The following is a 13,099-nucleotide window of genomic DNA, read 5'->3' as shown; positions in this document are numbered from 1 at the left end:
GCCGCCCCTGCCCCGACCCCGTCGCCGTCGCCGTGCACGCCGCCCCTTCCCCAACCCCGTCGCCGTCGCCCCGACCACACGCCGCCGCCTTCGGTCCGGCCGCCGGCGCCCTTTACCTCTTATTTTGTTTGCATTTTATGTATATGTTCTCTGTGTATATATATGTATATGTTCTCTGTGTATATATGTTCATATATGCAAAAGTTAGATTTTAGAAAAACTTTATATATGCAAAAGTTTATATCTGCAAAAATTTATACATATATGTAAGTATATATGTATGTATAGATGTATGTATGTGGATACATGAGGGGGGTCGATATACCCCCTCTCCGATAGCATTTTTGTGCATTTTAGGTTAGTGTATATATATGTTGATGTATATATGCAAAAGATAGATTTTTAGAAAAAATACTATTTTTTCTGTTGATGATATGATGATGTTTTTTTTCATATATGCATTTTTTCATATATGTATTTTTTTTAAGTTGTTAATTAGTAGATATCGATTTTAGGTTAGTGCATTTTATCATTGATTTTAGCTTAGTTGATCAATTTAGTGCATTTTATGTTTGTTGCATTTTAGGATAGTGCATTTTATGTTAGTGGAGAGGAAAAAGTAAAATAAGGAAAAGGAAATTAAGTAGAGAAAGAAGGAGAAGAAGAAGGAGAAGACGAGGAGAGGAAGAAGAGAAAGAAGAAGAAAAAGAGAGGAGAAGAAGAAGGAATAGAGGAGCTTCTTCTCCTTTTTTTCTCCTCTTTTTTTTTCTTCTTCTTCTTAATTTTTATCGGGAACGAGGGTGTCGAGGATCGCCGAGGGGTCGAGGGTCGGAAACTAGGGTAGAGGGTCGAGGGTCGTTAAGGGGTCAAGGGTCGAGGGTTTCAGGGTCGAGGGTTCGAGGTTTATAGGGTCGAGGGATCGAGAGGGTCGAAGGAAGAAAAGAGGAAGAAGGAAGAAAGAACAAGAAAAAGAATGAGAGGAAAAAGGAAAATAAGAAGATGAAGAAGAGGAGAAATAAATAAGAAGAGGAAAAAAGAAGAAAAGGAAGAGGAGAAGAAGAAAGGAATAGAGGAGAAGAAGAAAAAATAGAAAATTTCTATTTTTTCTTCTTCTCCTCTATTCCTTTCTTCTTCTCCTCTTTTTTTCTTCTTCTTCTTCCTTCTTCCTTCTTCCTCTTTTCTTCCTTTTCCTTAATTATTTTCCTTTCTCGTCGTTGTCGCGTCGTTGTCGATATAACCCCCTTGAGATAACTTCGACATGAGGGGCGGTCGATATAAATACCCCCCGGCCCTTTCGCTCGACCAAAACTCTCGAGGACACCCAAACCCTAGAAAGAAAACGATGTTGGTCTCCTACCCCCTCCCGCCGCGCCCCTACCCGAGAAATTAACTCTCTCGAAGCGTTGTTGTGTCAAGGCAACCCCGAACCCTAGAGAAGCAGCGTCGTGGCCACTAACATGATTCCTTATTGTGATTAGCTGGCTAGTCCTACGTTTGCCATCTGTACCATATATAAACATGTTGTAAATATTTGCAGAAACTATGGGGCACTGCCGAGACGAAGAAACAGAAGCGATATTGAGGGACATAATCGCAAATGGAAGGGATGAAGTTGCGTCATTTCTCCTCGACTCCGTTGGTCAGCTGAAAGAACGGGGTGAAGAAGAGGGCTATGTTCATGATGGCTTCGGCCCATTAATGCCGGTACAAGAACATGACTATGTTCATGATGGCTCCGATGACACAATGGAGGAACAAGAAGGAGACCGTGCTGACTGCTCCGGTGACCGAACCGATCCCGGCCAGGTATATATATATAAGTTAAGCCCGTGCTGACTAGTTAATTGATGCTTCCATTATTTTGGTATATGTACACATATTAATTACTCTCGTCTTTCTTCCTTATAATTTCTAGCCCTCCGGATCGAGCACAACTTCGGTAAGGAGACGAGGCCCGAAGAAAAAGTTGAGCTCGGATGAAAAGTTTGAGATCATAGAAATCACGCCCGACGGCGAACCGATTGAACCCATCCGGACAAGGAAGGCATTTTCTTCTCAGTGCAGGGTTCTTGTTAGGGACAAGATCCCGATCAGCATCCAGCAATGGTATAAGCCTAAGGAGGAAGACGCTGAGGTGTCTTATGTCAATGATATGCAGAAAGAAGATCTTTGGACTCAGCTGAAGGCAAATTTCACCCTACCGCCAGAGGAGGATCCGGAGAAGCCAGTTAAAGAGGAATTAATCAAGTCTTGTGCTCTTAAGAAGATGGCAACCCTAATGAGGAGGTGGAGGAAAGAGCTGAACCAGTTTGTCAAAGATAAAAAGACACCAGAATTCATCGGCAAATATGAGAAGATCAAAAATCACTGGCCCGCATTTGTGGCCCACAAGACATCGGAAAAGAGTAAGAAGATGTCGGAGACAAACAAGAAAAATGCTGCGAAGAAGACGCTTCACCATCGCACGGGGTCAGGTGGCTACCTGCAAGCCCGGCCTAAGTGGTCCAAGGCTGAGAATGATCTGCTTGAAAAAGGGATCGAACCAGAGACAATGAGATGGCCAGACCGTTGCCGGACTTGGTTCTTCGGGTCTGGCGGAACCTTGGACCCTGTAACAGGGTTTTGCCAGTGGACGGACGAGCAACTGGAATTACCAGTCAAGAACCTTCGACACTATATCGATGCAGCGCAGCGAGGGACGTTCGTTCCAAACAGGGAGAAGGACGAGCTCACAATGGCCCTTGGGAATCCTGAGCACGCTGGACGGACACGAGGCACGCCAGGCTCCATTCCGTGGAAGGTTGGTTTTCCGGACGCAGGGGGTTAAAAAACCCACGAGAGGAGGAAGAAACTGGAGCAGGACCAACTGCAGGCGCTGCACGAAAGGGTAATGGGGCTAGAGGACCGAGAAGAGGAACGAGAAGCAGCAGATCGCAGCAAACGACCTGCTGAAGCTTCCCCCGAAGCTACCCCGCCATCTCAACGGAGAAGCAGCGTGGCTTCCACCGAGCTGCTTCAGCCGGAGCATGTCTTGACGGCTCCTGCCAGCTATCCCGTGGATGGTATCATGGAGTCTCAAAATTGCCACATGATGGCGCGATGGATGACTTTGAAGGTCAAGGCGGCTGTTGGCCAAGTTTATCCTAGTGGACCCGGCACAACTTATCACTGCCAGCCGATTCCAAAAGGATATGGTAAGGTGATGGTGGATGAAATAACGGAGGGATTTGAGGACCTCGTGCTTGACCACCCTACCGGTGAAGCGGAGACTAGGCTGGGTTCTGCTCTGAAGACTCCATGCCTATGGAAGAAGGAGCTCATCAACCTTCTGAACTGGACGTCTCCGCCTCCTCCTCCTGCTCCGGCGAGTCAGGGCACTCCGCCTCCTCCACCGCCTCCTCCTCCGGCGAGTGACAATCAGGGCACGCGTGGCGGCACTCCGCCTCCTTCTCCGGCGCATGGCGGCACTCCGTCTCCTCCTCCGCCTGCGCCGGCGCTCCCGAGCAGCCAGCAGCATCCTCCTTCTCTACCTCGCCAGCAAGGGCGGAAGAGACCCGTCGTCGCCCCGGCTGCTCCGGCCCGTCGTACTCCTTCTCCTCCGCCTCGTAAGCAAGCACGAAAGAAGACAAACGCCGCAGCCGCTCCGTCTGCTCCGGCGTCTAGCAGCACAACCAGAGGCGGGAGGCAATACAAATACGGTCCATCATCTCTTAAGCCTCTAGAGAAGTTACCGTACGAGGGGTCCGAGGAGGAAAACGATACGATTGTGCGGACCCACGTGAAGGAGTTCTTTGAAGGGGTGAAAGCAAAGAGACATCCACCTCCGGAGGAGAAGGTAGATCCGGTGAAAGCAAAGCGCACTATCGATGCCCTGAGGAAACCACCAAAGTCTCCGCCGAGAACCAACTATGAGCGCATTACTGAACAGACATATCTCCAAGCCCAGCGGTCGGGAACTACTGTCAGTGCTAAAAGGTCAAAAGAACGAGCAAAGGGGAAAAATTGCCCAGCTCGGCGAACAAGCACAACAATTGTGCCCCCTGCTCAATGTGTCTAATGCTCCGGGGACGGTGGCCGGTTATGGCAATCTTGACGATTACCTGCCTGACGATGCACTTCCTGATTTCTTGGAGGTGGACGGACACAGATACGAGTACGGGAAGCCTCTCGTCAAAGATGAAAAATCTCTGACAACAATGATGCGAAGATTCCATAATTGGTACATGGAAACCCGCAGAGAGTCTGAGAGTAAGAATGCTTTGTATCTGCATATTAAAGAGGAGCACGATCTCGTTGCAAATGATCTGTTGACTGTTCCATTTGAGGAGTTCTTCGAGTTCTTCAATCAAAAGGCCCTCGATAAATTAATGGTCTTTTGCTACTGCCTGTAAGTACTATTTCTGTCATTAAGTCTCTATATATAGCTCGGCTCTTTCATTGCATGTATTTATAATTAATTATCCTCAATATATTATGCAGATTGAAGATCGTCGAGTGCAAAAAACAAGAAATTTATGATATTGGGTTCATTAACACAAATATCATAGATGTATTTCTGGTTGAAAACAACATCAAAGAGGCCGAGGACAAGTTGCTACAATCGTTGATTAAAAATCAAAACAAAGATACCATACTCTTTCCTTACAACGTCCCGTGAGTGTTACTGTCGTGTGCATATTCGGTTTCCCTTATTACTCAAGCGAGCTTATAGTAATGTAATTGATGAGTTATGCATGCGTGCGCAGGTACCACTATATTCTTCTGGAGATTAAGCTTGAGCGTGGACTAGTAACCGTCTTAGACTCGAGACGAAAAGATCCCAAATCCTATGAGGACATCACTGAAATGCTCAGAAAGTAAGTTCAATCGATCATTATCGCACCATATCGGCAACTTTTTGTTCATTTCCTGATATCTCAAGTAATAATAATAATTTTCTTTGTCTTGCAGGGTTTGGAAACAGTTCACCGCAGAAGCTCCGGGACTGCCGAAGGAGCTTACATATAAATGGCCGAAGTAAGTACTACTGGCTAGCTAGTTGCGCGCATCTTCCGTTGATTCTATAGCTATACTTTCATCAATGCCATTTATAATGCTTCATTATCAGTTTGATTGACCTCTATTTCTCGTAAAGTGCTTGTGGCAGGAGGAAGGGAATGATTTCTTTGGATACTACGTGTGCGAGTTCATCCACACCGCGACTTTGAAAAACAAGCGGGGCTACTCTAGAAGACAATATGAAGTGCGTAAGCAATAATATTCACAATTTCATTTTATTACACCATCATTTCTGTTGAGTTTCATTCATATATATGTATTAATTAACCCCCTTCTTCAAATTAGACGTGGCAGATGCGGGATGAACTCCTAGAACCAGATCGCATGAAAGCAATTTAAGAGGAATTGGCGGGATTCTTTCTTGACCACGTCATCAGTAAAGCCAGAGAATACCATGTGGAAATTGATTTCAAATGCTAGGGGTTTGTAATTAAGAGATCTTATACATATTGTACATGTATGTAGCCAGTAGCGTCGGATACATGATACGAAAACTTGTTGTTCGACCAATCTCTCGAAGAAGGAGAGGTCGATCGATCACTTCTCTCGGTATGCATGACAAACTTCTGTACTGAATGGTTCTCTCAATCACTTATGTATATATAGTACGTAGCGTCGACCAAGCACGGACATAAGAGAGGACACTTCTCTCTATTAATTAGCTAGCTAACACAATATATGAAACACCTAAATTAACCCCCCAAAACCCCCAACCTCCCCTCCTTTCAAAAAAAAAACAAAAACCCCAGCCACTGGAATGCTGACGCGTGGATGCCTTTTGGTCCCGGTTGGAGCCACCAACCGGGACCAAAGGCCCTCTCACTGGGCTCGGCGCACAGGGCCACGTGGAGGCACATTGGTCCCGGTTCTGGATTGAACCGGGACTAATGGGTGGAGGTATTAGTAACGGCCCATTAGTCCCGGTTCATGAACCGGGACTAAAGACCCTTATGAACCGGGACTATTAGGTGTTTTTCTACTAGTGTTAATAGTCGTGTACGTGCAATGCACGTTGATATTAGGTAGGATATTAATTGTACATTGATATTATTTATAATATTATTTACTGTCAATCAAGTTGCTACCAAAGACGTTTTTAGTATCTTTATATGATATTAGTTGTGTGCGAAAACATGATTGGTGCTCAACATTGGGGTGATTAGATCGATGTGGTTTGACAATTGAGGTTGTTTGGATCTACCTCACTAGTTCCTGTATATACCATGTACTAACTTGCACATATCTTCCATCGTAAGCTTAAATATTCTAGTAGGCTAACCCATGATCTACATAGAATTTTGATTGTTAATGTGACCGTGCACAAAAACAAAATTATATTTGGTAAACACTTATTGATTTTCCAAAGAAACCATAATTCTTCTATTTGGTAAGCCAACACAAGGTTGAACACTTGATGTGGTTCTTGCGAAACACATGGGGAGAAGAAAATTAACCCAACCTATAAAGGAAACTGAATAAAAAAGCAAATAGAACAATCCAATTTAGGAGATAAACTGGGCGAGAGAAGCACACAAGTATTGACAAATTACAAGAAGTAAAATAAAATAAAATGAGTGGGGAGGATGGCACGACAAAGCACCGCCCATGAGCAAACCCTGGGACACAACAACACATGCGGACGAGCTAGATATCCCCACGATGTGATACTAGAGGAAACACAATCAACGAGTGTCGTTGTCCGTAAAACTCCATAGCAAAAGGGCGTGATACCGGATAATGCAGTACGTGAGACCGCCAATAAGCCACGAGTATTAATTTGACTAACTGCCATTCCGCCCTAGAAGTCCAACTCGATCGCATATAAGCCAAGACCATCATCCATGTACTGTGTGAAATAACCGATGACACTCGTTGCTATTTCTTTTTTAGGGAAAAGTATGTACTCAACTCATCTCAAAGAACCAAAAGGAGAAAAGCAACACAGGCTAAAAACAAAGGGAAATGTTTATGGCCGGGGCGCCGGCCGAAGCTTCGGCCGGTCGCATCCACGCACGCAGCCAGTAGCGATTCAGATCACGACACGTAAGGAGTGGACCCACGCATTAAAATATCTCGTACCTTACCCTTTCTTCTTCGTTCTTCTCAGCTGCTCGTTTCTTTTCTCCCACCTCGTGAAGCCGCTTGTGATTCATGGCCTTGCCAGTCGCTCCCTTTCCCCTACCTCCTTCGCTCACTCCCTTTCCGCTACCTCCTCCCATCACCTACCTTGTTTCCATCCTTCTCCACACGAAAGAGCTCTAGGCCGCCATGAATGGTTCCCTCAAGCAAGCTGCAACCCAACAATGGCGGTGCTCAAACCAGCGACACAAAAAGTTTCAACCGGTCAACGGCGGGGGCGCGGCTACCTCTGACGGCGAGTTGCAACCAAACGGTGATGACGATTTTTGCTGCCACCGCCGTCAGATTTTGCTACAGCCGGCGAGGATTCTTGATACGCTCATCCATGGCCAAGTTGCGACCTCGGACGGTGATGTCGATTTTTTTGTTGCAACCGTCATGGTTTTTTTGCTACGTCCAGCGAACTTTTTTGCTATGTCCATTCACGGCGGAGCTGCAACCGTCGTCAATTTTTGCTACAACCGCATCCTAGAAAGCTACATCTGGTATGTTAAAAAGCTTCAACACCACACAGGGAAGCTGGGGGTGGCCATAGCGCAACCGCAAAATGTTGTAACCGATAGCTGAAAATGCTACATCCTGCACCTTAAAAAGCTTCAACGGGTAAACAAGAGCTTCAACCGGCATTAGCGGCGGCTACCACCGGTGGCAACCATGTTGTGACGGTGACGGCGCCATCATTTCTGCTGCAACCGCATCTATGGATGCTGGAACCAGCAAACGTGGCTGCTGCTACTCGCGTCGGTGTCTTGTTTTCGCTCGATCTATATTGGGCGGTGCTTTGCTACGACCGGCGGCGGAATTTTTTGCTACAATGGGCAAGAGTTTTTTTTGCTGGAACCACCACCTGTAGATGTTGGAGATGACATTTGGGGGACGGGGTGATGCAACCGGCAACCACCAGCGCAGGAGCAGACACGCTATCTCGTCGTCGAATTTTGCTACTCAGGCGACAATGATTTTTGTTGCAACCGTAGTTGGCATTTGCTACGACCGGCGACAGAAATTGCTGCGGTGGTGACGGTCAGGCTTCGCGACCAGAGGCTACAGAAGGTGGGGAGCGCGGGCAACCGAGCGCGAGCACGGGGTGGCGTGGGGTGGCTGGCAAGCGCAGGCGGCCGAGGACGAGGGTGCGGTGGCCGGGGGAGAGCGCGTGGCCTTGTTTTCCCATGGGGATTTCCTCGTACAGGAGGTGTACGCGAGGATGACGAAGGAAATCGACTCAGATCCGACGGCAGTTACAGTACGCATCCAACGGTTGGGGGCAGACCGGCCAAAAGTTGGGCCGGCGCACCGGCGCTCAGCGGTGGCCAAAAACAAAGGGTTCGCTCCCCAAAACATACTCCCTCCGTTTTTATTTAGTCCGCTTATTAGTTTTGGTCAAAGTCAAACTTTATAAACTTTGACAAAGTTTATAAACAAAAATGTTAACCTATACAATAACAAATCAATACATTAGATTTACTAGCAAAAGAGCTCGTGCGATGCAACGGGAGAAAAAGCACTATACACACTCTTAATCCAACAACCATCACTCAAGATCACAAATAGGTCCATCTTCTTTATTTAGCGAGCCATCATATTTGTGTTGCCGCTTATCCTCATTCTCACACTCGCTGGCGGTGGACTCAGTGTTCACACAAACCAAAAACATGTTTGAATGTGGTTAATCCTAAGACGTCGCTCTCTCCCTCTCCCCCCTCTCCCTCTCTCTCTCTCACTTTCTCTCACACTCGCCATGATAAATCTGTTGTTTTCTCTTGCGACCTTTTCAGAGGTATGCATGTGTAGTTATTGATGTTTTCTTTTCCCTATATGGTTATAGTGGGTGTTTATTTGCAATTCGAATCGCCGCGGGTACGAAAGAAAAATGGATCATGCGCTATAGATTATAAGTTTGTTTCTAAAATAATATTTAAAAAATAATCAATAGGTAAAATTAACATCATATTCAAATTTCACACGTTTTCTAATCAAGTTGCATATATAACATGTTAAAAATCAGAGTTACGGTTTAAAAGATACGGATAATTTAGAAAATAAGTTGTTTGACTTTAATATCTTCTAAAATAATATTTAAAAATACTTAACAGGTTAAAATAATCTCATATTTTCATATTCTACATATTTTTCTAATCAAATTTCATATATAACATGTTTAAATCGGAGTTACGGTCTAAAAGATATGCATTATTTAGAAAATCATTTGTTTGAGTTAAATATGACCCGCAGATGAATTACCTAAAAGGTCAGGGGAGTTTTCGAAAAAGTTGTAAAATAACGATTCAGGTGACTTAAGTCCGGACTGCGTGTTGATTACAATAAAATACATGTTTTTTTTATAAAACGGTAAAATAACGGTTCCGGTGACTTAAGGCCGGACTGCGGGTTGTTTTGAAGAACATACATGATCTTTTTTGCAAAATGATGCGACGGACGACCAGAAACCCCATTTTTTCTTTATTATTATTAGAGATAGAGATAGAGATTATTGAATGTACTTTCACATCATATAGATATGTTATGATAAATGTTTATATTGATTTATATAAACTTGATCAAATTTTACGAAGTTTGATTTCAGTCAACTCTAATATGCAAAAACGGAAGGAGTACTACCGAGCGTTCGCTATCAACAAAATCCACACACACACACACACAAAAAACATATCTTCATATCTAATGTGGACTCCAAAAAAAACCATCCCCTCATATTTTATATGGGCCGGGCCTGCCGTCCACACCACTGAAAATCCTTCATGGCGGCCCACACGACAGGATGAAAGGCCCAAATCGAACACTCAAAGGGGAGGGGAAGTGGATGAGGCATCGAGGCAGTGTAATCCTCAGCAGCAGCAGCAGGAAAAAGAATGGCCGCGCCGCAGCAGGTCCGCGCCGTGCCCCTGGCGCGTGCGCTCCGCCTCCGCACGCGCGCCTCCGCCGCCCCCGCCGCCGCGCCGGAGACGTCCCGCCGCGCGCTCCTCGGCCTCACGGAGCCCGAGCTCCGCCAGCTCGCCGTCGACCTCGGCCAGGTAACCCAGAAACCAGAGCATCCCCGCGCGCGCAAAGGCGCCGCCTTTTTTTCTCCTTTCTTACCTTCCCCGAGCTTTGCCGGCTCACTCACTCGCGTCTCCGCAGCAAAGCTACCGGGGGAAGCAGCTGCACGACCTCGTCTACAAGAACAGGGCCAAGCAGGTGGAGGAGTTCGCCTACGGTGAGTGCCCGCTGAGCCATGCCCGCCACCTGTTTGTTGTTTTGCCTCGGCCGCTCTTGTCTTGACCGTGCTCTGGTTGTTTGTCGTCGTGCAGTGCCAAAGGTGTTCCGGGAGGCGCTGGTCGGCGCGGGATGGAACGTGGGCCGGTCGCCGGTGCACCACGCCGTCACGGCCACCGATGGCACCACCAAGGTACGTCGGTTGAGGTTCACGCACCATTGTGAAGTCAGAGATGATGTCATGTGCTTGGTGAATTGGAGAGGCTCACGATGACTCTCTGTATGTTGGTCCAATGGTCCTTCCTTGCAGATACTTCTCAAGCTGGAGGACAACAGACTGGTGGAGACGGTGGGGATCCCCGTTGACGACAGGGGCACGCCTAGACTCACAGCCTGCGTTTCATCGCAGGTGCTTTGGAACCGGTGCCATTTGATGCTATTACTGGTTTGACTAGCCCATTGTTTTTGACAATATCAATGGAGCTTATGCAGGTTGGCTGCCCCTTGCGTTGCTCGTTCTGTGCCACTGGGAAGGGAGGGTTTGCGAGAAACCTCAAGGGGCACGAGATTGTCGAGCAGGTCCTTCCTATCTCCCAGCAACCTGCGCTTGTCGTTGCTTTGTAGTGAAACATTATTGTAAACAAGCTGAACTCATGTTCTTTTCTGTTGCGTTGTGGGTTGATGTTCTGGGCATTGCAGGTATTGGCCATAGAGGAGTCGTTCAAACACAGGGTGACAAATGTAGTTTTCATGGGTATGGGTGAGCCCATGCTGAACCTCAAAGCAGTTCTGGAGGCTCACCAATGCTTGAATAAGGTATGTTGAATTGGCAAGTCTCCGAGTCGTGTGTTCCCTTGAGCTCAGTTTATTTTCATGATACATTGGACCATAAATTACTTTGTGTATGCTAAATAAGAAGATGTTTGATATGTGTCCTGTCATTCAACATGAATATACTATTTTCAGGAACTAAAGATTGGGCAAAGGATGATGACAATCTCAACAGTAGGTGTTCCCAACACGATAAGTAAGCTAGCATCCCACAAGCTTCAGTCGACACTGGCAGTCAGGTGCGATGTCAAAATATTCCAAACTTGGGTTCTTAGCATCAACAATAGATAATGCGGCCTTGGTTTATGCTTGCTACTTACCAAACTCACTTAATAGTCTGTATTCCTTGTAAGAAACTGCCCCTTTTTGACATTGTCCAAACACTGGGCATAGCTGGAAGAAACTGTCTATTATAAGCAGCATTTGCTTCTATAGTTTGTTTTCTGACTATTGTGCTGTATTCGTATCAGCCTGCATGCCCCAAATCAGAGGCTGCGCGAAACAATTGTTCCAAGTGCAAAGGCATATCCTCTGGAAGCACTAATGGATGATTGCAAGAATTATTTCCTCGAAACTGGACGCAGGGTATCCTTCGAGTACACTCTGCTAGGTAATCTAGCTATGTCTTTCACTGAGTGATCCATCTATCTGACGGGGATGATTGTTAAAAACTGCATTATGATTTCAGCCATTGTCACCTGACATGATTGAACTGTTCCATTTTTCCTCAGCTGGGATTAACGATGAAAAGGCGCACGCTGAAGAACTTGCAGCGCTGCTGCATGCATGTGGAGGTGGTTATCACGTGAACTTGATTCCCTATAACCCGGTAGAAGGATCTGAGTACAAGAGGCCGTACAGAAAAGCGGTATGCTATCTATCTCAGTCTTAGTCACAATGCCTATCATGGAATTTGTTTGTGATTTGAGATTGTTGGTACTTATGTTTGGAATTTTGCACAGATTCAAGCGTTTGTTGATGCACTGGAATCTCGGAAGATCACAGTCAGCGTTCGACAGACCCGTGGGCTTGACGCTAATGCGGCTTGTGGGCAGCTCAGGAATGAGTTCCAGAAGAATCCTCTGCTCGAGTCGTCCCCACCCTCTGAGCCCAACCAACTGCTCGAGTCGTCTACGCCCTCGGAGCCCAGCCTTGTTCCCGCTTAGTGATGAAATATATATCAATTATGTAGAAATTGAGATTTTGTGAATTTCTACATTCTAAAGTTCACACAGGCCCTGAATTGCTCTGCTCATACATAGATCACCGGCTTATAAGTTATAAAGCTGATTAGGGGGCAGCCTCCTGTAGCTGATGAGCTTATTCATATTTGACATGAGAGGCTCCTGTTCAGTTGAGATTTGAAGGATTTTCTTTAAGCTATGATGTATTCTGCATTAAGTCAGTATATGTATTTGATGAAAGTTCTGTATATTGCTAGAGAATTTTGGAACAAATAGTATGTATGGTTATGCTAGCTGCCAAATCTTATGCCACAATTGTCTGAATTTCAATATAACCGTCCTCCAAAATATTAAAATAATATCAAATGAATTTAAGAACAAATTATCAGGTAAAAGAATATATCAATGAAAACAATTACAAAGTTCTGTTCAAGTATGGAAGTTCTGAGAAGAAACTGTGATATGAAGTGTTACTACAAAAATATTTGTAGTCGATATAAATTATCTGTTTTTTGTTTAGATCAAAGGAGCCTCCGGCCCCCATTTCCAATTAAGAAAATAGAGTATTTTTTAGAAGACGAAGCAATAACATCATACACCCCCAAGACATACATTCTGCCTACATCTGGGGTGCTAATCAAGAAGAAAGAGAAACTTTAACTAGGGGAGATACA

At 45.6% G+C, this 13,099-nt stretch overlaps 1 protein-coding gene across 1 annotated transcript; it reads left to right on the top strand.

Moving 5' to 3' along the window:
• The first annotated feature begins 10,065 nt into the window (after window positions 1-10,065).
• LOC119278976 (probable dual-specificity RNA methyltransferase RlmN) lies at window positions 10,066-12,718 on the top strand. Its single transcript, XM_037560379.1, has 10 exons — window positions 10,066-10,229; window positions 10,336-10,411; window positions 10,506-10,603; window positions 10,721-10,819; window positions 10,903-10,989; window positions 11,110-11,226; window positions 11,377-11,480; window positions 11,712-11,851; window positions 11,973-12,109; window positions 12,204-12,718. The coding sequence occupies exons 1-10, from the start codon at window positions 10,068-10,070 to the stop codon at window positions 12,405-12,407; spliced, it is 1,224 nt and encodes a 407-aa protein (XP_037416276.1). The 5' UTR covers window positions 10,066-10,067; the 3' UTR covers window positions 12,408-12,718.
• Window positions 12,719-13,099: the final 381 nt, after the last annotated feature.

This window comes from Triticum dicoccoides, chromosome 3B, assembly GCF_002162155.2.
Source record: "Triticum dicoccoides isolate Atlit2015 ecotype Zavitan chromosome 3B, WEW_v2.0, whole genome shotgun sequence".
NCBI classification, from domain to species: domain Eukaryota; kingdom Viridiplantae; phylum Streptophyta; class Magnoliopsida; order Poales; family Poaceae; genus Triticum; species Triticum dicoccoides.
This window is presented reverse-complemented; position numbering and strand designations above follow the sequence as displayed.

Excerpts from the sequence above, each read along its gene's own strand:
- LOC119278976 (XM_037560379.1), top strand. The coding sequence starts at position 10,068 with ATGGCCGCGCCGCAGCAGGTCCGCGCCGTGCCCCTGGCGCGTGCGCTC. Across the intron at positions 10,604-10,720 it reads CCACCGATGGCACCACCAAG|ATACTTCTCAAGCTGGAGGA; the intron begins GTACGTCGGTTG and ends CCTTCCTTGCAG. Across the intron at positions 10,820-10,902 it reads CAGCCTGCGTTTCATCGCAG|GTTGGCTGCCCCTTGCGTTG; the intron begins GTGCTTTGGAAC and ends GAGCTTATGCAG.